This window comes from Podarcis liolepis, assembly GCF_965112155.1.
Source record: "Podarcis liolepis genome assembly, chromosome: 7".
In the NCBI taxonomy this organism is placed as follows: domain Eukaryota; kingdom Metazoa; phylum Chordata; class Lepidosauria; order Squamata; family Lacertidae; genus Podarcis; species Podarcis liolepis.
Genome location: NC_139561.1, coordinates 6,478,111 through 6,501,883, shown reverse-complemented (window position 1 = coordinate 6,501,883; position 23,773 = coordinate 6,478,111). Strand labels below are relative to the sequence as shown.

At 44.8% G+C, this 23,773-nt stretch overlaps 1 protein-coding gene across 3 annotated transcripts in view; it reads left to right on the top strand.

Annotated features, from left to right (window-relative positions):
* The window catches only part of CDS2 (CDP-diacylglycerol synthase 2), a 57,981-nt gene that overhangs the window by 9,656 nt on the left and 24,552 nt on the right, over positions 1–23,773 (top strand). For all 3 annotated transcript variants that reach the window (XR_014528659.1, XR_014528660.1, XM_083514318.1), the window contains exon 2: positions 8,844–8,977. Coding sequence is in view for 1 of the 3 variants with exons in the window: in XM_083514318.1 (XP_083370444.1) it covers positions 8,844–8,977 (134 nt within the window). In the remaining 2 variants the exon portion in view is untranslated. The remainder of the gene's footprint in view (positions 1–8,843; positions 8,978–23,773) is intronic.

The following is a 23,773-nucleotide window of genomic DNA, read 5'->3' as shown; positions in this document are numbered from 1 at the left end:
TATCTGAAATAGACTCAGGGAAAAGAGAATGGGGGAAGGGGAAGAATGTGTGGTTATTTACATTTGGCTTGTTTTGCGGCTCCCAGTTTGTTTGTTTTTCCTTCGGAAACGGGTCCAAGTGGCTCTTTTTGTCTTAAAGGTTGCAGACCCCTGGCCTAGGGCTTCCTGTTCGGAAGGTCGGCAGTTCGAATCCCCGCAATGGGGTGAGCTCCTGTTGCTCGGTCCCTGCTCCTGCCCACCTAGCAGTTCGAAAGCACGTCAGAGTGCAAGTAGATAAATAGGTACCGCTCTCACGGGAAGGTAAACGGCGTTTCCATACACTGCCCTGGTTCGTCATGCTGGCCACATGACCCGGAAACTGTACGCCGGCTCCCTCGGCCAGTAAAGTGAAATGAGCACTGCAACCCCGGAGTCGGCCACAACTGGACCTAATGGTCAGGGGTCCCTTTACCTTTAACTTTACCTTTATGTATGTAATCGACATGTTAGCTGCTGATAAAAGGCCTTGTAAGCTGGTCGTTTCCCCTGATCTCTTCTCTCTTTGCAGCAGTCTGCATCTGCCCCTCTAGTTCAGACTTTCTGTTTAGCTTCTGCAGTCAGAATTGGTAAGGAAGACGTTTCCTTTTAAGGGCTTGTGCTTTTGCTCTTGTGTTTGTAAAAATAAAGCCAGGAGCTCAAGTCTTCCTTCCACTGTCCTTAGAGGCTACAGATGTTGTGAGTTTCTGCACACAATGAAAGGATGCGTGTCAGGCGTGGTGCAGCAAAAATGGAAATGATTATTTGTCTCTGTATGTCGTCGTCGTCGTCCTCTGCCACCTCCACTTGTTAGACAAGGGGGCAGGCAGTAGTCAGAAAGCAGATGTGGCCAGCCTGGGCATCCATGCAGCGCTTGGCTTCTCCATGGTCCTGACTTATTTGAAGCAAGCTTTCCAGAAAGTCTCTCTCTGTATTGGGGAAGGCTGCTTTAGATGGTGGTGATTTATTTATTTTTTGCTTTATTTATCACCTGCTCGTCGTCAAATACTTTCAATGGCAAACAAAGGAATAAAAATAAACAGAAAAGCAACAATATATTTTTTAAAAATGGGATAATATAAGGCAGTCCAATAAACAAGGAATTAACCATTCTGTTGTAAGGCAAACATACGTGGTGGCGATGTACCTGTGTGGCAGTTCATAATCAAAGCTTCCAACGTGTCCAGAATTGAGTAACAGCTTTCAAAGGTCTACAGGATTGGCTTTTGAGTCGCTATACCCGTGCCTCTGATGAGATAAGCAAGTCACCGGGTTATCTTTTTTTTTGTTTTCTTTGAGCTGATGGGAACTGCCATCCAAAAGGTTTGGTTGACCCGGGCACCCAGGGTGGCAAAGCCTGGCCTGTGGACGTCTCTGAGCTGTTAAAAGGAGTGTGAGAGCTTGCAGTGCAATAAAAACAAGCTGCTGGGAGAATAATAATAATAATAATTAATAATAATTTTTTATTTATACTCCACCCTCCCCAGCCAAGGTCTCAGGGCTGCTAACAACCAATAATAAAAACAAGTTGATTAAAATACAATTTAAAAGATTAAGATACAACATTAAAACATTAGGATGCAGCCTCTTCACAGGAGGAGAAAGGAAAAAGAAAGAGGGGGAGGGAATCAAACTGATTCTAAGCCCAAAGGCTAGGTGGAACAACTCTGTCTTACAGGCCCTGCGGAAAGAAATCAGATCCTGCAGGGCCCTGGTCTCATGAGGCAGAGTGTTCCACCGGGCCAGAGCCAGAGTTGAAAAGGCTCTGGCTCTGGTTGAGGCTAATTTGACTTCCTTAGGGCCCGGGACCTCTAGGGTGTTGCTATATATGGACCTTAAGGTCCTCCAGGGCGCATACCAGGAGAGGCAAATCTTCAGTATATTCTTCCTTAGTATAGCAATGAAAGCAGCCTCAGCATATCCATCTTGAAGCTGCACGTCTAGATTCAAGGTGGCCAAGATGATATTCTCCATACTCCTGCTCCATCCTCCCTGACCATTGGCCATGCTGGATGGGAACTGCAGTGTCTGGAGAGCACCACACTGACTCTCCCTGTTGTAAATGGTCCCACAAATATCCCCACCAGTGGTAAGTGTCGATCCTGGCCCTGCCAAGCCCCCAGTTCCTGGTGGAGTACAGGGTCAGGTTTAAGGTGCTGGTTTTGACCTTTAAAGCCCTATGCGGCCTAAGACCCACGTATCTACGGGACCGCCTCTCCTGGTATGCCCCGTGGAGGACCTTAAGGTCCACAAATGACAACATTTTGGAGGTCCCAAGTAGCAAGGTGGTTAGGTTGGTCTCAACTAGGGCCAGGGCCTTTTCAGTACTGGCCCCGACTTGGTGGAACGCTGTGTCACAAGAGACTAGGGCCCTGCGGGACTTGACATCTTTCCGCAGGGCCTGCAAGACAGAGCTATTCCGCCTGGCCTTTGGTTTGGACTCAGTCTGACCCTTACGTTTCCCTCCCCTTATGGTTTTGACTTTTAAAATGAGGCTGCATTTTAAATTGCATTTTAACCTGTCTTTTAAATTGTTGTGTTTTTCTCTTTTTCTTTTTCTCTGAAATTGTTTTTACTGAAATTTTAATGGTGTTAGCCGCCCTGAGCCCGGCTCTGGCCAGGGAGGGCGGGGTATAAATAAAATTTATTATTATTATTATTATTATTATTATTATTATTATTATTATTATTTATTATCCTGCTGGGCTTTTTGCTGATGAGGCAAGGTGCACCTCAACAAACTAGCCTTACAGAGGTGTTGAATCACAAGTTCCTAATGCTTTGCACAGGCCTTGTTTTTCAAACGCATGGCAGGCGGGAGAAAAGAGGAGTCCATTCTTTCCGAGGTGCTGAGTTCATGCAGCTCCCCTGGAATTTTGCTGAAGACTGCGGAAGCAATTGAGCTTTCAAGCTCTCTTTTTTTAGCGATTGTGAAATGGCTAGAGGCAATGGTTTTAGGGTAGTTACGGTTTCCTAGTTCAGTGCAACCACTTGAGACCGCACTGGAGTGTGAGGCTGCCTTGCATGACTTAAATGTTGCTCCATAGCTAAGTAAATAAAGCAATCCCTTGCACACGAAGAGCTAGCTTGTCAGGGTCCTTGGCTAGCCTGTTCCCTGATGTGTTCATTTTCTGCAAGCAGGGAGTGCTTCTTGTGTTGCGCAACAATCCTTGCTGTGAGTCCTGATGAGGCACAGCCCAGGTGGGCTGCCTTGGGGAGAGTGTGGCTTGTGTCACCTGCTGTTCTTGAGTAGGTCCACAGGTGGATTCTCAGCCCTGTTCACCTACCTGTTCACCATGGCAACTGCTTTTTACTAGCTTTTCCTGGTTTGGCAACTATGGCCGTTCCTGGACAAGGATAGCCTGATCATTGCAGGCCATGTGCTGATAACTTCGAGGATGGATTGCTGCAGTGTGCTCCAAGTGGGGATGCCCTTGGTTCTTGTTTGAAAGCTCCAGGTGGTGCAGAATGTGGTGGCCAGGTTGCCGATCCGAGCTTCTGGCTGAGAACATGTGGCACTCTTATTGAAGCATCTGCGCTGGCTGCTCATCTTCTGTTGAGCCAGGTTCATGGTCCTTGCATTAATTTACAAAGCCCTGAACAACTTGAGTCCCGGGCACCTCAGGGATCTCCTCATATCACAGCTCAATCACAGATCATCCGCAGGAGCGTTGTTCATTGTTCCCAGAGTCTGTGAGGCTCCTTTCACAGCAAGAGAGGGAGCCTTAAGCCAGTGTTACCGTCCCTGTCCTGTGGAACACTCTGCAACTAGAGATTCAGCAGGCGCCTTTTCTGCCAACTTCTAAATGCCTGCTGAAAATCTTCCTATTTAATCAGGCCTATGCTGGCAATCCGAGAGCGAATCTTTCCACAGGGTTAATTGATGCCTGTTTTAAACTTTTTTATGGGTTTTATTGTACGGTTTTGTTTTATTGTTGTACACCACATTGATGTAGGCTTTATGACATGGTCGTAAAAAAATATTTTTTAAAAAAATAAATGATCTAGCCGGGGTGATGAGTACCGTCCTGCCTTCGTCTCTTTGGCTTTGCTGCCATTTAGAGGCTCCTCCTGCAGCAAACATCTGTATCCACCTCTCCAGCTCCGAATTTGGGCTTTCTGTTTGGGCTGTAGGTTTTAGCTTTGCCTTAAGGGTAAAGGGACCCCTGACCATTAGGTCCAGTTGTGGCCGACTCTGGGGTTGCGGCGCTCATCTCGCTTTACTGGCTGAGGGAGCCGGCGTACAGCTTCCAGGTCAGGTGACCAGCATGACTAAGCCGCTTCTGGTGAACCAGAGCAGCGCATGAAAACGCCATTTACCTTCCTGCCAGAGTGGTACCTATTTATCTACTTGCATCTTGACATGTTTTTGAACTGCTAGGTTGGCAGGAGCAGGGACTGAGCAACGGGAGCTCACCCTGTCGCGGGGATTCGAACAGCCAACCTTCTGATCAGCAAGCTGAAGAGGCTCAGTGGTTTAGACCACAGTGCCACCCGCATCCCTTTAGCTTTGCCTTACTGGGGTTTAACTTGAAGGAAGCATGATGTGTTTCTCCCCAGTCTCTCTCTCTCTCTCTCTCTCTCTCTCTCTCTCTCTCTCTCTCTCCTTCTCTCTCTCTTATTGCCTGCAATAGGATTTCACTTATTTTGACCTGCATGTGGCTTTTAGTTCTTCAGTGCTGCATTCACCTCCATCTGCAAGAAAGGAGCTCTTCCAGGCGCTGATGGTCTGCAGCAGGAGTGGCAAATGAGTGAGGCCCTTCAGAGGTTTCTGGGTTCCATCAGTCCCAGACAGAAAAGTCAGGGGGTGAAGGGAGTTGTAGCCTCCCTCTCTCTCAACACTGGAACTTATGGACAACTAATGAAACTGAACGCTGGAAGATTCAGGAGAGATAAAAGGAAGCTGTTTCTGCAGTGCATAGTTAAGCTATGGAACTTTCCCCTACAGGAGGCAGCAATGGCCACCAACTTGGTGTTAGGATATAGTTTCGTTCCACCTTAAAAGGGTACAGGCATGACTATTGTGTGTCACATGCCTGTTTACTTCCAGCACAGATCTGCTGGGATCTTCCGTTTGTATATAGCTTTTGTGTTGCTGCTGTTTTGCTGGAGACGAAGGGAAGCAGACATGTTTTCCTCTGTTCCTGAACTATGCTGAATAAAATGCTGTAATATACTGCTTACACATGGCTCTGTCCGCCTCTTCTGCTGTGAGAAGATTTACACACTCTGCTGACAGAGCGTGCACGGGTCTCTAAAAGTATCAGAGGCTCATGTCACTGAGTGATGTTTTCCAAGGGAGACTGGTGATTGTCTGGCTGCTGGCCAGTGGCTGGAGCCAGCTGTGGCCCTGCCTGATGCCCCCGTCTCCCTGGCAGTATCCCAACACTTGGATGGCTTTACTAGAGGATTGGCCCAATTCAAGGAGGAGGAGCAGGCTATCGATGGCTACTAGCCACAATAGCGATGCTCTGCCTTCATGGTCAGAGGCATCAATGCTTCTGAATACCAGTTGCTGGAAACAGCAGGAGGGAAGAGTTCCTCTTGTGTTTGGTACCTGCTTGTTGGCTTCCTATAAGAGGCATCTATTGGCCACAGTGAGAACAGGATGCTGGACTAGATGGGCCATTGGGATGATCCAGCCGCCTCTTCTTAAGTTCTTAGGCAGTCCTGCATCAGCTGGAGGGCCAAAGCTTAGCCACCCCTGGTCTACTAGCATAGTAATGATTCTCAGGTCAGCTCTGAACTCACTTCGAAATTTTGGATTTCATTAGGGTTACTGTGGTGAATCAGGCTGGAGTCACCCATTTGTAGTTTCTCGTGTAACGTCGGAATCTAGAAATAGCGCTATGCCAGACCATTGCTCCATCCACCTCTGCAGATTCGCTCCATCTTCCCCTCCCTCCAGGTGATGAGGATGGAATTGGACACCTTTTGCAAAGCAGCTGCTCTTCCAGCAAGCTGCTGCTGCTCTTTCTTTCCCCGTAGGCTGCTGGTGAAAGCACAACTGTGTGCACACATTATTTTAATAACAAATCACCATAATTCAAATTCTCTGGATTGATAATATTGACATTCCTCATGGGCCCAATCAGAGGGGCTTTTTTGTGCGTGTGTGGGATTATAATGCTTCGTGTTTGTGCATTGACCCAGTTGTGTAAGAATTGCCAGGAGCAACAGAGCCATTTTCATCCCAGCGCGTGAGAGCAGGAGGTGGTTGCCATAGAAACTTCTGGGATGGACCAGAGCACAGCACATCAGAAAGCAGCCAGCTTGGTTCCCTGATCAGCTGCTCCAGCCAGTGATTTACAGAGGGACAGCTGTGATTTGCATGGTGATGGAAAGGTTGGCAATTAGCAAGCCCCCTCCACTTCCGAATTTTTACTCCTCCCACCCACCTCTCCCAGTCCTATATTAAGCACAGCTCTGTGTAATTAGCAACAGCTTTCTAAGTCAAGAAATCCATCCTGACATCTCTTGTTTGGGTTTGTGATTCTTTATTCAGTTCCATTTTCCCCACCCGCTGTTGATTTTATGTATTTATATCTTATATCTCCCACCTTCCCCCCCCCCAGGTGATGTACACAAATTAAATCAATACAGATGCCATGCATACTGCAATTCTGAATAATCCTTTTTAGAGGGGAGGGGAGGGGGCAGTGGGGATGAGCCCATGAAACCAAGCAGGTCCCCCCCCCACCCCCCGAAAAAACCTTGGGAACCGCTGGCTTAAACTGTGGTTTACGTGATACGCAAACTGGACCAGTCTTTGTCCTTTGCTTTTAGCTGCGAAGTTTTTATTGATTGATTCTTTTTATGTCAGCATAAATTTATATTTTGGGGTGGAATGTTCCTCTGGATACTTGTAAGCAGAAAGCAATAGCTTTCTGACATGTGGGTTGGGTGGAATAAAATTCCTGGTTTGGGGCGTCTGTGTGCTGAAGGCACCACGGTGGAGATGGCGGGCGTAGGGTCCTTTTCTGCCTGCGTGGGGTACAGCTTTATCTTTGCACGGTCAGTTTGGAAACGACTTCTTTTTGCAGCCAAGACATTGGATAGTGGGAACTTGGCTGTCCTTGTCCATTCTAGATAGAATACCTCAGAAGACAGTGACTTCTCCTTCCTTGGAGGTTTTTAAGCAGAGGTTTGGGTGGCCACAAGGGATTCTTTAGCTGGGCTGCCTGCATTGTCAGGGATTGGATGAGATGGCACTTGGGGGTCTCTTCCAATTTTACTTATCTAATAATACTAATACTCATAATAATAAATTTTATTTATACCCCGCCTTCCCCAGCCAGAGCCGTGCTCAGGGTGGCTAACACCAATAAAATTACAGTAAAATCATAATGGGGGGGGACACCAATTTAAAATACAGGTTAAAATGCAATTTAAAATGCAGCCTCAGTTTAAAAGTCAAAACCATAAGGGGAGGGAAACATAAGGGTCAGACTGAGTCTAAACCAAAGGCCAGGCAGAACAGCTCTGTCTTGCAGGCCCTGTGGAAAGATGTCAAGTCCCGCAGGGCCCTGGTCTCTTGTGACAGAGCGTTCCACCAGATCGGGGCCAGTACTGAAAAGGCCCTGGCCCTAGTTGAGACCAACCTAACCACCTTGCGACCTACAAAATGTTGTCATTTGTGGACCTTAAGGTCCTCCGCGGGGCATACCAGGAGATATGATTATGGTTGCTGTTGCAATTCCCTGATGGCTTGAGGCCATCTTTGCACTTTGGGAAGCTGGTACAATGACTCTTTCCGTTGCTGATACGAAGGAGTACTGTGGCTTTTAAATGAGTACATAATATACAGTGCCAATGCCAGCATATATATTATATCTCATTTTCTGTTGATGTTATCAATTTCCTAGCTGGCGAGGGCCTCCCGAGGTAAATGCATCGATGTAATAATGCAGTTTAAACCTTGCTGGAAGGAAGAGGGACTGATTCCTTCCTCCCTCTGGTCCTGATCTCCCTCAGCATTTGAGTTGGTGCTGAGGTCTTGTACATTTGCATGCACCCTTCTCGCTCTGGGACGGGCCCCTTTTCTTCCTCCTTCCCATGACTTTTTAACCTAAACAGGGTTTGAAGAGGGTCATTGTGGCGACCACACAGGGTCCCCGGACGTTTAACGGTCTATTGATCCCTGTGCCACCACTGGGCTCGCTTCCCTGCTGCCACCAACCAGTTACTCTCTGGTAAAATACTGAGTCTAGTCAGTTGTTAAAAGTGAACCAAAAAAACCACCAAGTTTACAGTGGTACCTCGGGTTACATACGCTTCAGGTTACAGACTCAACAATAGAAAATGTCCTTTCATACTGCATCACGGTGTGGTACGCTGGTTTGACATCAACTGATAGGAAGTGCCCACAGAGGGTGGCGAATACAGCACAAGATATTATGGGCTGTCCCGTGAATCTGCTGGATGACATCGCGGAAGAACGTTGTCTCAGGAGAGTGAGGAAAATTCTCAGGGATGATTCACAGCCTGGCCGGCACTTTCTTGATCTCCTGCCCTCAGGCAGAAGATATAGAAGCATGACTAGTTGCACCAACAGGGTAAAGAACAGCTTCTATCCGTGGGCTGTTAGGCTGCTGAATGAAAAGATAACAACAGGGCAACTGACTTTTGGGTTTGGTGGGTGTGTAAACGAGGGGAATTAAGACTAAGAGAGCTGAGTGGGGGGTGCTCGTGTAATCTCACTGTATACAAGTTGTACAATAAAGTATTTCGATTTCAATAACAGCCATCGCATGTGTGCAGATGGAAGCCCTTCACCCTGACCGCCCCTTGCTTCTTTGCATTAAACCTTTGTCTGTCTCGTCCTGCAGGAATCAGAGTTTGAAAGCAAGCTGGATGGAGAAACGGCGTCAGACAGCGAGTCCAAATCGGAGACTGCCCAAGCAGCGCCAGTGGATGACACCCCAGAGGTCCTCAACAGGGCTCTCTCCAACCTGTCCTCCAGGTAAATGCTGAAGTCAAAACACACTTAGGCGTTTTGCAGCAAAGCCCACTTTTTATTTATTTATACAGTGCTTGATATTGGAAAAAAAATCACAAATCTCAGCATGGTTTACAAAGAAAGGCAAAATAATAAAAGGATCAGTAAGAAGAATCAGTAATGATTTAAGACATTCAAAAAATTAAAAGCGCAATGGGCTGAAAACAGGTTAAAACTCACACCATCTTCCTTTGCATCTGGGTAGGGTTGTCGGAACAAAAAAAAAAGCATTTAGCAGCCACCAGAAAGAGTACAGCGAAGGCACCTGCCTGATATCAATAGACAGGGAGTCCCAAAGTATGGGTGCTGCCACATTAAAAGGTTAAAGTTCTTACAAATGTGGAACAGGCGTCATGGGACACCTGTGGGACTGCCAGTTCTGTAGACTGGTCAAATGGAGTAGAGTGACCTCACAGGCATTTCTCCCTCCCAAAGGGGGACCTGAAAGGGTGCTTTATCTAATAGTTGTGGTGTCACAGCTCTGCCGAGGAGCGAGTGCCAAAATGGCCGTGGCCAGGACTCCCCACCCCATCAATGTCCGCATATTTTATTTCAGAAATAAACAGCACAGGCATATAGAAAGCTGCCTTATACAGAGTCGGACCATTGCTGCCAGTCAGCCTACACTGACTGGCAGCTGCTCTCCAGGTTTTCCAGCAGCCATCTCTCCCAACCCTGCCTGGAGTGCAACTGGGGTTTGGCCAGGGGCCTTCTGTTTGCAAGGCAGATGCTGTACCACTGAGCTCTGGCCCTCCTTCAACAAATACTGCTTGGTGCCCAGTCCCATCAAGGCTGGCCCAAGATGTTTTGGGGGTGCCGGAGGCAAGATATTGACGTGGCACCTCTCTGCCCACCCCCTGCCCCATCTATTAATGAGCAGGGGGCATAATTTGCCTGGGCTCTCCATTGCTCATGGCTTGTGTCTACAGAAGAGGTGTATCCACACGACGGTCACCTCCAGACTGGATTATTGTAACTCGCTCTACGTGAGGCTGCCCTTGAGGCTGACCCAGAAACTCCAGCGGGTGCAGAATGCTGCGGCGAGACTCCTTACAGGGTCCCTGCCGTGGGATCACATTCACCCAGTGCTATACCAGCTGCGCTGGCTCCCGGTGGAGTAGAGGGTCAGGTTTAAGGTGCTGGATTTAACCTTTAAAGCCCTATACGGCCTAGGACCCTCGTACCTACAGGACCGCCTCTCCTGGTATGTCCCACGGAGGACCTTACGGTCTGCAAATAATAACACCTTGGAGGTCCCGGGTCACAGGGAGGTTAGGCTGGCCTCAACCAGAGCCAGGGCTTTTTCGGCTGTGGCTCCGATCTGGTGGAATGCTCTGTCAGAAAAGACTAGGGCCATGCGGGACTTGACATCTTTCTGCAGGGCCTGCAATACAGAGCTGTTCCACTGTAGCACCCTGCTTGTGGTTAACACTTAGCTGGAATGAAATATTCAACGCAGCAATAGAGAAATTAAAATAATAATTTATTTGTCAGACAAATAAATGAGAGACACAGTGGTATATGGTTACCAAAGCTCTGCCCACTCCAGCCCTGATGGCCAGCACTTATATTCCCTCAGCCCAGCCCCCTTGCTCCTCCTTTGGCTGCCTCTGTCCAATCAGCCTGGTTGAAATTCCTATTGGCTGTTTGCTAGAACCAGTCATAAAAGATACACCCATTTCTTATTACCTTTTATGGGAGACAAAGAGCTATATTTCCTTCTATCCATAAATGGCAGACAAGTAGCCATATATCTTACATTTGCCTCGACAAGGCACCTTAATTACCAGATCACCTTTGCCCTATTGCCCTATTGCCCTATTCACTCCAAAACAGATGGCTAAAACAGATGGCTCATGGTAACAGGGATCTTGGGTTCACCTTCTCACACACCATCAATGAAATAAGAATCTAACATTTCTTACTTTCTAAATCCTTTGCATAATTACATTAAGCCAATTTGTTTCATACATAACATAGATAGATTTTTAGAAGAAAAGGAACTTAGTAAAAACCGTTTTTAAAAAAAGCCTCTTCAGTTTACACCTCCTTTCCCATTCAGCTGCTGTTCCTATTAGCTCTTGCCCTTTAACCTTATGAAAATATGGCTCGAGTCTTCTGTTAAACAAGAAATCTTACTATTTACCAACTCTTAATCAGTGCTTTTGCAGCTTGATTGTACTCTGTAATTTGCATGGTCAGTATGACTTTTGCTCCCAGCCTGTAATTCCCTTTTACAACTTTGAGGTACTGCTATAAATCAGGGGGGCCTTGTTCAAGAGGATAAACAAACTGCCAAAGTACTTAGCCAGCTGCTTTTCTGCCTGGCATGAAAGATACAAACATTTGCAAATATATATTTTAAGCTCATTTTAAAATACAGGCCTTGATCAGATGCCTCACCACCAGGCCCTTGGCCAAGGCACAGCCTCACCCCCTCCTTTGGTAATTCTTCACAGAACTCTAGCCCAATGGTTGCCATTAATTTGATTTTGAATTGATTTTATAATGAATGGATTTTAGAATGCTGTGTTACTTTTATTGTTGTTAGCTGCTCTTGAGCCCGGCTTTGGCTGGGGAGGGCGGGATATAAATAAAAATTATTATTATTATTATTATTATTATTATTATTATTATTATTAATATTATCCAGTGGGACAGGCCTCTTCCTGCATGAGCCAGCCTGTGCCCCCGGGGTGTCAACAGATGCTGTTCTCCATCGGCCCCTTCACTCTGGAGTGCAGAGGGTGGCTGCGATGAAGAGGGCCTGGAGTGGTTTGCCTGGCGCCTTCTCTGATGGCCCCCTCTCTGCCAAGAAAACCTTTTTTTGTTGTTCTCTTAGTCCTCATAGCCTTCTCTCATTAGCCTCATGCAAGACTGATCTTGATATTTGGCATGGCTTCTGCAGTGGCTCATATGCTTTTAATGAAAACCATTTAAGAGAGCTTTATTACGCTGAGCGGGATTATGTGATGAATTTAGTTCTCCATATAATTAGGCGCATTTCCTCCCCCCGTGATATTTTTATTGCATTGTATACGTTTACAAAGCTAAAAATCAAAGCAATGTAAGGCATAATAGCATCCGTATACAGGATGTTTCTTGTCAATTATTATTATTCCTTATTGTTTTCATTTTCAGCTTTGCAAACTTACAGAATCAATACAGGAATACTTAACTGGGTGAATTTGAGAGAAGCCATATTTTGTTTTTGCTGATTTGGAGTTTATTTTGTAGTGTTTCCATTGCATAATTTCTTTGTCGTTATCATCATAAACTTTATTGCACTAGCCAAAGGCCATGGCATTATTCACAAAGGGAACAAAAAGAAAAGCAACAATAGCCATAAAAAACCATAAAAATACCCAGCACTGCAGATATAATAAACAACGGTCACTTCTCCTAAAAATTATTTATTGCATATGATAGAGTGGCAAGGGGTTCTCAGGTAGAATGGGCCAGCTTAAATGTCCGAATCACCTTTGCAATTGACCGCTATTTTATCTAGTTCTTTTCTCCTGATCTTCTGAGCTGCCAACGCATATAGTGCTACTTTATAAGTTACGAAGTCATCAGTATCACTCAGCAGCCATTTCCCCCTTTCCGCCCTGTTCAAGTGTGTTCCATTCGAGAGCAGGGGTTTTATAAATTGGTCTCTTGGTTCTATATATAGTGGGCATTGCAATAAATAGCGGTGCAGGTTCTCTACGCAAGGTTGCTGACAAAGTCTCCCCTTGTACTGTACTTTGCCATACCGACCACCCACCACCGCTGAGGACATCGATTGGAGTCGTAATTATGTGAAAGCGATTCTTAGTACGGCAAGTTGGGGCTTTGTCAAATAACTAGCTCGGATGTGCTCCATTTTGATAAGTTTATTTCTTTGTCATTCCTAATTTGTGCTAAACGTTTTTTCGTGTACCCTGCCCAGAGGGCCGAATTATGGAACAATGGCCAAACAGTAATAATTAGTAATGACTTTAAATGATTTGGAGCATTTTGGTCCTCGTTTGCACGAATGATGCTCCTGGACTGCAGGGGTTTTCCCCCGGCCAATACTTGCTGGATGGAGGCTGTCACTGAGCTGGGGTCCTCCTCCCCAGGGCTCACTTGTTATTTACAGTGATACCTCGGGTTAAGTACTTAATTCGTTCCGGAGGTCCGTTCTTAACCTGAAACTGTTCTTAACCTGAAAACCACTTTAGCTAATGGGGCCTCCTGCTGCCGCTCCGCTGCTGGAGCATGATTTCTGTTCTCATCCTGAAGCAAAGTTCTTTTTTTTTTTCCAGGTAAGTGTTTATTGATTTTCCAAAAAGTGAAAACAGAAAGAAAAATAAAGAATAAAGAGTAGAATTTCAAAGCAAAGTTTAAAAAAAGAAACAACGCAAGATAAATACAGCATATATACAATAGGCTTTTTACATCTATCACATTAACATAGTCATTTCTTTCGGGACTTCCTTCAGCCCGCCCGTGAATCTTCCACAGTAATAATCGAGAGTACACATTACCTATTATGTATTGTCGTTAGATACTCTTATACCTCTATTTTCCTTAGACAATACCTCTTCCTCTTTTACAGTGCTTCTCTGAATCCCCTTAACGTTATTTGACCTTCACTGAGGTGTTCCAAGTAGTCTACATATTTCCCCCAGTCCTTGACAAACATTTGGTCTCTTAGGTGTCTAATCTTTCCCGTTAACCTATCCAAATCTGAGTATTCTAATAACTTCGCTCTCCACTCCTCTATTGTTGGCATTTCCTTTTTTTCCCACTTTTGTGCAAGAACTATCCTTGCAGCTGTTGTTGCATAATACATAAATTTATGATCTTTCTTTTTAATTTCATTTCCTAATATTCCTAGCAAAAAAATTTCAGATTTTTTAGTGAATGTATACTTTAAAACCTTTTTTAGTTCGGTATAGATCTCTTCCCAGAATTCTTTCACTCTCCTGCACTCCCACCACATGTGGTAGAAGGCACCCTCCTTCTCCTCGCACTTCCAACATTTGCTATCTACTTTGTACATTCTTGACAATTTCACAGGTGTTATATACCACCTGTGAAACATCTTCATAACGTTCTCTTTCACAGTCATACACGCCGTAAAGTTCAGACCCTCGTTCCATAAGTTCTCCCAATCTTCAAATTGTATAGCATGGCCCACATCATTAGCCCATCGAATCATTACTGTCTTAACTTCTTCATCTGCCAAATTCCACTCCAACAACATTTTATACATTCTAGATATTATTTTCTCCTCGCAATTTATAATTTCCCTCTGAAATCTTGATTCTTTATCTGCATATCCTCTATCTTTGGCCTCTTTTCTAAACATTTCATTGACTTGGTGGTGGTGCAACCAGTCGTATACATACCCCTTAATCTGCTCATACGGCTTTAATTTCCATTTCCCATTCTCTTTCATTAGCAGTTGCTCATATGTTGCCCAATCCCCACTCATATTAATTTTCTTGAGGCTCATCACTTCGAGGGGTGAGAGCCAGTGTGGAATCTTAGGTTCGAGTATATTCTTATACCTTTCCCATACTTCGATAAGTGGGCCTCTGAAAATATGGTCTTCAAACCCCTTATGTATTTTCCTCTTACCGCACCACAGATAGGCATGCCAACCGACCCTGTTGTTAAAACCTTCTAAATCAAGTAACTCCTTGTTCTTTAGCTTAACCCAGTCTTTTACCCAACAGAGGCATACTGCCTCGTAGTAAAGTCCCAGGTCCGGTAAGGCAAAGCCTCCCCTTTCTTTCTTATCTGTCAGCAGTTTATATTTTATACGAGGTTTTTTGCCCTGCCATATAAATCTTGATAATACTCTCTGCCATTCTTTGAACATTCTGCTCCCCTTAATTATGGGAATACTCTGAAATAAAAACAATACCCTCGGTAATACATTCATCTTAATAGTATTGATCCTTCCCCAGAAGGACAATTTCAGTCTTCCCCATATTTCCAGATCTTTTCTTATTTCTCTCCACACCGGCTCATAATTATTTTTATATAGGTCTATATTTTTAGGCGTGAGCCAAATCCCCAAATATTTTATTTTCTTAACCACCTGTATTTGTGATTGTTCTTGGATTGTTTCTATTGTTCTTTGATCTATATTTTTAACCATCATCTTTGTTTTCCTTTTGTTTAGTTTGAAGCCAGCCATTTCTCCAAATTGTTCTATCTCCTTTAGAATTTCTTCTATCGTAGTTATAGGGTCTTCCGTCATTATAACAAGGTCGTCTGCGAAAGCTTTTGTCTTGTAGGCGTGTTGTCCAATTGTCACTCCTTTGATTTTCTCATTTTGTCTAATTGAGTTTAGAAGAACTTCCAAAACTGTTATGAACAGCAACGGGGAGAGTGGACATCCCTGTCTTGTGCCCTTCTGTATCTTTATTTCTTCTGTTACGATGTTATTTATAATCAGTTTAGCCCTTTGCTCTCTATATATTGCGTTCACCCCATTATAGAAGTTCCTACCTACTTCCAGGTGTTCTAAGTTCTTCATCATAAAGTCCCATGCCACATTATCAAACGCTTTTTCGGCGTCTACAAACATCATTATCGCCTGCTTATCAATTCTCACCGATAGGAATTCAAGCATGTTAATTATATTTCTTATGTTGTCCCTCATGTTCCTGCCTGGAAGAAACCCGGCCTGGTCTTTATGAATAATTTCCACCAAGATAGACTTCAGTCTTCTCGCTAGGATACCTGCGAATATTTTATAATCCGTATTCAACAACGAAATTGGCCTATAATTTTTAACCTGGGTTGGGTCTGTATCCTGTTTCGGAATAAGGGTAATGAACGCTTCCTTCCAGGTCTCCGGGATTTCTCCTTTACTTAAAACATTATTCATAGTTTCCTTCAGAGGATTCAGGAGTACTGATTTCATCTCTTTGTAATAACTTGCTGTAAAACCATCAGGTCCCGGAGCCTTCCCTCTTTTTAGATCTTTAATTACCTCCTCTATCTCTTCTATATCAATTTGCTTATTTAAACGTTGCTTTCCATTGATTGGGATTTTCTGTATCATTTTCTCTTTCAGAAATCTTTCTATCTTCCTTAGGTTGTTTCTCTCTTTCTTTTTGTAGAGGCTTCTGTAATAGTTTAAAAACTCTTTCCTAATTCCTTTTGGATCAGTAACCTCTTCCCCCTCTATTACAATTCTATTTATTGTGCTTTGTTCTTTTCTCTTCTTAATTTGCCACGCCAACCACTTTCCAGATTTATTTGAAAATTCAAAACTCTTTTGTCTTAGCTTTTTGATGTTCCACTCTATCTCTCTGTTTAGTATCGCTGCAAATTGGGCTTGGAGAATTTTTATATTTTCTTTTATTTTCTGAGAGTTGGGTTTCCTAATCAATTTTTGCTCATTCTCCATAATCTGCCTTAGAATTTCCTCTTTTCCTTTCTCTCTGTTTCTGTTTTTAATCGCATTCTGTTGGATAAAATATCCTCTAATCACAGCCTTGCTGGCATCCCAGACTATATTAATGTTTGTGCCTTTGTCTCGGTTGTCCATAAAGTAATCAGTTAGCTTTTTGTGTGCGTTTTCTACTATTCTTTGGTCATTTAAAAGGTAATCTTTTAGTCTCCATCTAAAAGTTCTTCTATCGTAGCTCTCCAATTCCCATTCTATCGGACTGTGATCGGAGATCACTCTCGGTTTTATATCAATTTTTTTTACCCTGGGACATAGTTCATTTGATATCCAAACCTGATCAATCCGTGACATCGAGTTGTGTGGCTCGGAGTGGAATGTGTATTGCTTATCCAAGGGGTGTCTGAGACGCCAAATATCCATCAGATTACAATTTTTAACCATTGAAAAAAATGATTTTGGCAGCTTCCCTTCCTTACTTACTCCTTCCCTCAATCTATCCATTTCAACGGATATTACACCATTCATATCTCCCATAAGAATGATTCTCTGATCCATAAATTCTGTAATTTTCATTTCGAGGTGTTTATAGAATTCAGTCTTATTGTTATTTGGTGCATAAATCCCAATCACAATTAAACTCTCTCCTTGCCAACTGATCCGAACAGCAACCATCCTCCCCTCGTCATCTCTAAATATTTGTTTGGCTTCAATCTTATTTTTAATATACAACACAACCCCTCTTTTCTTTTCTTTATCGGAGGATTCAAACTCTATTCCCAGTCTTTTATTAATTAGCAATTTTTTATGCTTTTTAGCCACATGCGTCTCTTGGAGACAGATAATATCCAGATTTTTCTTTTTCAAGAATTGTTCAATTTTATTCCTCTTTTTTTTCTCGTTAATTCCGTTCACATTCCAGCTCAAAAATTTTAACCCCATATTGCCTGACATTCACTAAACTTTTCTCTCTTTCCCTTCTTTCCCCTCCTTCTTCCCTGTCTCCTTCCTTTATTGGTTTTCTGTACTTTCTTCCTCCCCTTCCTCTTCTTCCTCTTCTTCTGACCCGCTTCCGTTCGTTTCTTGTTCGTCCTCTGTCCTCTTGTTTCTAGGTGATCCTTCCTCTACTTCTCTTACTCCACCTTCCTCTGTTCTTAATTCCTTATACTTCCTCAGAAATTTCCCGGTCTCTTCGGAGTTCAGTAGTCTATGTCTTTTACCTTTATATTCAAATGATATTCCCTCAGGGAACTCCCATCTAAATTCAATTCTATTCCTTTTCAAAGTCTGTGCTAGTGGTTTATAAAAGTCTCTTCGTTTGAGTAGTCTAATTGGGACATCTTTAAAAATAATTATGTAATTTCCCCCTATATTTAGTCTTTTTTCTCTGTTCTTTTGCAACACCTTATTTCGAAATTCTTTGTCTCTAAATGTTACCAGGCAATCGCCTGTGAACTTTTTGGATTTTGATGTTTTAACACGCATTCTAAATGCATTCTGTACATTTCCAGTCATTTCTTCTAGTGTCACATCCATCCAGGCCGCCAACTCTCTTATCAATATTTCTTTTATATTCTCGCCTTGTGTCTCCGGGATGGCTCTCAGCCTAAGATTCGCCTCTCTCTGTCGGAGTTCATTCATTGCAATAACATCTTTTATCTCTTCTTGTGCTCTATTCAAATCCGACATTTCAGGTCTAATTCTTTCCTTATCCCGTTTAATATCCTTTAACTCCAATTTTGTCTTCTTCACCCCTTCCTCTACATTTTGGGTTCTTTTAAATATTTCTTTAATCTGGCCTTTAATTTCATTTACTGTTTCATCAATTTTTTTGTCCATATTACCAATTTTGCTATCCACTTGTTCTAACTTCTGCTCTAAATTATTTTGACTCTGTTTAATTTCCACTAGCATTTTCATAATGTCTGTCTTAGGATCAGGTTCTTGTTTAGATCCCCTCCTTTCTCCGGGGGTCCCCCCATTCGTACCTTTCTTCACCGTGTGTGACATCATATACTTCTATATCTTTTCGCCTCCCCTTGCCGTACTCACTCTCCCCCCTCCACAATTTCCCTTTCACTGGCTGCTTCGTATGGATATATTATACCCTGTTCAAACATTTACCAATCCCACAACATTCCCCAACATTTCTCTTTTCTATCCAGAGCGTTTCCACCATCCAATAAACAAACAGTCTAATATCTGCTAAAGAAGGGTGGGGTAAGAAGGAACTAAGAGAGAAATCAAAAAAGAAGGGGAGACGTGGGAGGGAGTCAGCAAGAAGGTCCGTTATTTTTAGTCTGTCCACTAGAGGTCGCCAAGTCCTTTCAAAGTATCGCAGTTTCCAAAATATCACTATTTCCTGTTTTCGAGAACGTTCCAGACAATCCGTCTTTTCTATCTTTCCAGCAGTCCTGAAGAGTAGAAAAGGAGAGGAAAAAAGGGGGAAAAAGGGGGGGGATATGTTTGTAGAAAGACCAAAGTAAATATATATAACTCCCCGCAACGGGAGTGAGTATAAGCACCCTTTTCCTCAGTTCGCCACAGTCTGCGGTCTGTTAACAGCAATGGAGCTTTCTTTTCCGGTTCACCTTCCCTTTATCTTTCAAGTTCACAACATGGATGAAAAGCTCCTTTCATCTTTTCCTCCTCCGTTTCCTCAAGGACTCTCAACAGCAACTGTATGTCCCTGGTCTCCTCCTTCCTCCCACCGGTCTTTTGATATTTAGTCTCTATATAAGTTCGTTTAGTAAGGAGAAATGAATAGGGAGAGAAACAAAGTGTCCGCCAAGGCAACTCACTTTCACTTTTCCCAGCACTGAGGTCGCGCTGTGCTGAGCAGATTTCGTTTCAGGCTGAACTCCGCTTACTTCTTAATTCTCCTCCCGACTTCCTTGTTGATATTTTCACAAAATTGAAGGTTCTTGGGTCGGAGTTTCTTTGTGTGAGAATGCAGCGCTTTCGCACCAAGCTCGGGGCTTCGCTAAATGGAGGTCGGCAATGGCTTCCCTCGACCGCTGAGCAGCAACGCCGTACTCTTCGCTCCGAAATTCGGGGCTACCTGACGGCCGAGCCGCTCGCTTTCCGTCGCTACGGGAACCAGGTTCTCTGAACTCCCTCCAGAGACGTTTTCGGGGGGCCTCCGCGCCCTGGGGCACCCCCAAACCTCCAAAATAGCTCGGGGTTTTGCCTCTCGGTAAAACCCCCGCTTGTAACGCGATCGCGCAGCACCGGAAGTCCCTGAAGCAAAGTTCTTAACCTGAAGCACTATTTCTGGGTTAGCGGAGTCTGTAACCTGAAGCGTATGTAACCCAAGGTACCACTGTCTTTTCTACTCGGCCTTCACCCTAAGGTCCCAGGGTGGGTTACAGCATTAAAAAACAATACGAAAAGCAATCTAAAGCAACATACAGTCAGAAAAATAATAATATGCACCTCAGCTGCCAAAAGCCAGGGGGGAGAGGTGTATCTTCAACATCCTCCAAAAGCTGTACAGTGAAGGTGCCAGGGACACCTCTCTGACAAAGGAGTGGCATAGCTTAGGGCATGGGTAGGCAAACTAAGGCCCGGGGGCCGGATCCGGCCCAATCGCCTTTTCAATCCAGCCCGCAGACAGCCCGGGAATCAATGTGTTTTTACATGAGTAGAATGTGTCCCTTTATTTAAAATACATCTCTGGGTTATTTGTGGGGCATAGGAATTCGTTCATCTTTCTTTTTCCCCCAAAATATAGTCCGGCCCCCCACAAGGTCTGAGGGACCCCTGCTGAAAAGGTTTGCTGACCCCTGGCTTTAGGGCATGGGTAGGCAAACTAAGGCCCAGGGGCTGAATCCGGCCCACGGACGGTCTGGGAATCAGCATGTTTTTACATGAGTAGAATGTGTCCTTTATTGAAAATGCATCTCTGAGTTATTTGTGGGGCATAGGAATTCGTTCATTTATTTATTTTTCAAAATATAGTCCGGCCCCCCACAAGGTCTGAGGGACAGTGGACCGGCCCCCTGCTGAAAAAGTTTGCTGACCCCTGGCTTAGGGGCTGCCACAGTGAAGGCCCTTTTCCTGGGCTGCCACCATCCCCAAACCTCAGGGTGGAGGATTTATCAGGAGGGTCTCCTCTGCTGATCTCAGCCCCCAAGAGGGGTCTGCAAGGAGGGAGGTGGTCTTTTTGCTTCACTCCCATTATTCCGACCTTATTGGGGGCCCATGTCTGCTGCCTTCCCCTTCCCACTCCACTCCACCCTCCTGGTTGAGCTGCTTGGGGCTTTGTATTGGTGTCCCAGAAGCCCCAAATCATACTTGACTTTCCTGGAGACCAGGAACCTGATACAGCTTTGTTACAAGCCTACAGTACTTTTTATAAAGTTTTATTTATGAAGTACTTAAGAGGATTTTTCTTCCACCTTTCCAAAACGTTGCAAGGCAGCTCACAGCAAAAACCACAACAGCAGCAAAACCACACACACACCCAGCTGTAACATGAAGAAACACTAAAAGCAGCCAGTACAGTTTGAAACGAGGCAACAGATAAAAGCCACTTAAAAGGTGCACTTTGAAGCTAGCATTGCAAGGAAATTAAAATGCGAAAGTGTTATTATTGTGTTCCTGTACTTCAGCTAGATAGTTTAAAATAGGGAGGATCAGAAGCAGCTAGAGGCAACAGAAGAAAATGGTTGCACAAGTGAGAATTTTGTTGTTGGTTCTCTTGTATCCAGGAAATATTTTCCGGTTTCTGAATTGCTTGTTCACCTCCTTGTTCACCAGCCAAGCAGACCAACAGGGTATCCTGTGTCTGGGATGAGAACTTTGCACATGGAGATGAGCATTTAAGAACCTAAGAATCTAAGTAGAGGCTGCTGGATCAGGCCGGTGGCCCATCTAGTCCAGAACCCTGTTCTCGCAGAGGAGGCCAACCGGGCGCCTCTTCTGGGAAACCTGCAAACAGGATCTGAGCACGTGAGCCCTCACTCCCCTCCTGCAGTCTTACAATCCGAAATTTTGTATACGTCAACTGATACACACACAAACCCTCAGCTTCATTATATTCAGGGTTGTTAGACCAGGGGTCAGCAACTTTTTCCAGCAGGGGGCCTGTCGACTGTCCCTCAGACCTTGTGGGGGGCCGGACTATATTTTGAAAAATAAATAAATGAACGAATTCCTATGCCCCACAAATAACTCAGAGATGTATTTTAAATAAAAGGACACATTCTACTCATGTAAAAACACGCTGGTTCCCGGACCATCTGCGGGCCGGATTTAGAAGGCGATTGGGCTGGATCCAGCCCCCGGGCCTTAGTTTGCCTACCCATGCCCTAAGCCAGGGGTCAGCAAACTTTTTCAGCAGGGGGCCGGTCCACTGTCCCTCAGACCTTGTGGGGGGCCGGACTATATTTTGAAAAAGAAATAAATGAACGAATTCCTATGCCCCACAAATAACTCAGATGCATTTTAAATAAAAGGACACATTCTACTCATGTAAAAACACGCTGGTTCCCGGACAGTCTGCGGGCTGGATTGAGAAGGCGATTGGGCCGGATCCGGTCTACCCATGTAGACGAATACCCTCCCATGAAGAAGCATTTTCCAATTCTCCCCAGGACTGTCCAGCTTTGACTGCCTTGACCAGCCTGGAAAGAGCATTGGCAAATGTGCACAGGTGGTCCACCTCAGCTTTCCAAGGATGCTGTCCACATTTTTTGGCTTTCTTCATCCGAACAGCCTGCCTTGAGGGAGGCTGTTGGGGAGGACGGACTCCAGGTGTTAGAAATATGATTTCTTGCAGGCATGGCACATTTGGAGGGGGACGCTTCCTCAGGGACACCACAGGGTGATGTAGTGGTTAGAGTGTCTGCCTAGGGCCTCAGAAACCAGGGTTCAAATCCCCACTGAGCCTTGAAGGTGATCTTGGGCCTCTCACTGCCTCTCAGTCTAACCTACCTCTCAAGGTTCCAGTTACAGATAGGTAGCCGTGTTGGTCTGCCATAGTCAAAACAAAAAAATTCCTTCCAGTAGCACCTTAAAGACCAACTAAGTTAGTTCTTGGTATGAGCTTTCGTGTGCAAGCACACTTCTTCAGATACGATATCTGAAGAATACAATATCTGAAGAAGTGTGCTTGCACACGAAAGCTCATACCAAGAACTAACTTAGTTGGTCTTTAAGGTGCTACTGGAAGGAATTTTTTTGTTCTACCTCTCAAGGGTTGCTGTGGGGATTAAATGGAGAGGAGGAAAACCACGTACGCCACCTCGAGCTCCTTGGAGGGGAGGTAGGGTAAAAATACAATAAAGAAATAATACATAGGAAGCGGTATAAAAAGGTAAAGGTACCCCTGACTGTTAGGTCCAGTTGCGGACAGCTCTGGGGTTGCGGCGCTCATCTCGCTTTATTGGCCGAGGGAGCCGCCGTACAGCTTCCGGGTCATGTGGCCAGCAAGACTAAGCCGCTTCTGGCGAACCAGAGTAGCGCACGGAAACGCCGTTTACCTTCCCGCCGGAGCGGTACCTATTTATCTACTTGCACTTTGACGTGCTTTCAAACTGCTAGGTTGGCAGGAGCAGGGACCGCGCAACGGGAGCGCACCCCATCATGGGGATTCGAACCGCCGACCTTCTGATTGGCAAGTCCAAGGCTCTGTGGTTTAACCCACAGCGCCACCCATGTCCTAGGAAGGGGTATAGTGAGCCCCAAACTGGATGAAGTAAAATGCTACATTTTCACCATGTCATTCCAAAGGAATGCCACACAAAAATTACGAAGTTGCTTCTCACATACAGTGGTACCTCGGGTTACAGACGCTTCAGGTTACAGACTCTGCTAAGCCAGAAATAGTACCTCGGGTTAAGAACTTTGCTTCAGGATGAGAACAGAAACCGCGCGGCGGCGGCAGTGGGAGGCCCCGCTAGCTAAAGTGGTACCTCAGTGTAAGAACAGTTTCAGGTTAAGAACGGACCTCTGGAACGAATTAAGTTCTTAACCCGAGGTACCACTGCACTGTATATGGAAAGTCACCAAAGGAATGAAAAATGTATAGACCTATATCAAGAAAAATACAGTCACACACACAAAAAGGACAGCTTAAAAAAAGAAGATTTTTTGGGGTGGGAGGTGTCTGTCAGTGGTGCTGTTTATTCTCTATCTGCTATTGTTGGCCACTAGCCACATTGGCTGTGCTCTATCTCCACAATCAGAGGGAGCAAGGCTTCTGAATACCAGTTACTGGAAACCGCAGGACGGGAGAGGGCTGCTTTTGTGCCTGGATTCCTGCTTGTAGGTCTGGGGCATCTGTGAGGACATGATGCTGAGCAAGGCGGGCCACTGGCCTGATCCAGGAGACTCTACTTACCGTATTTTTCTATTTTTCT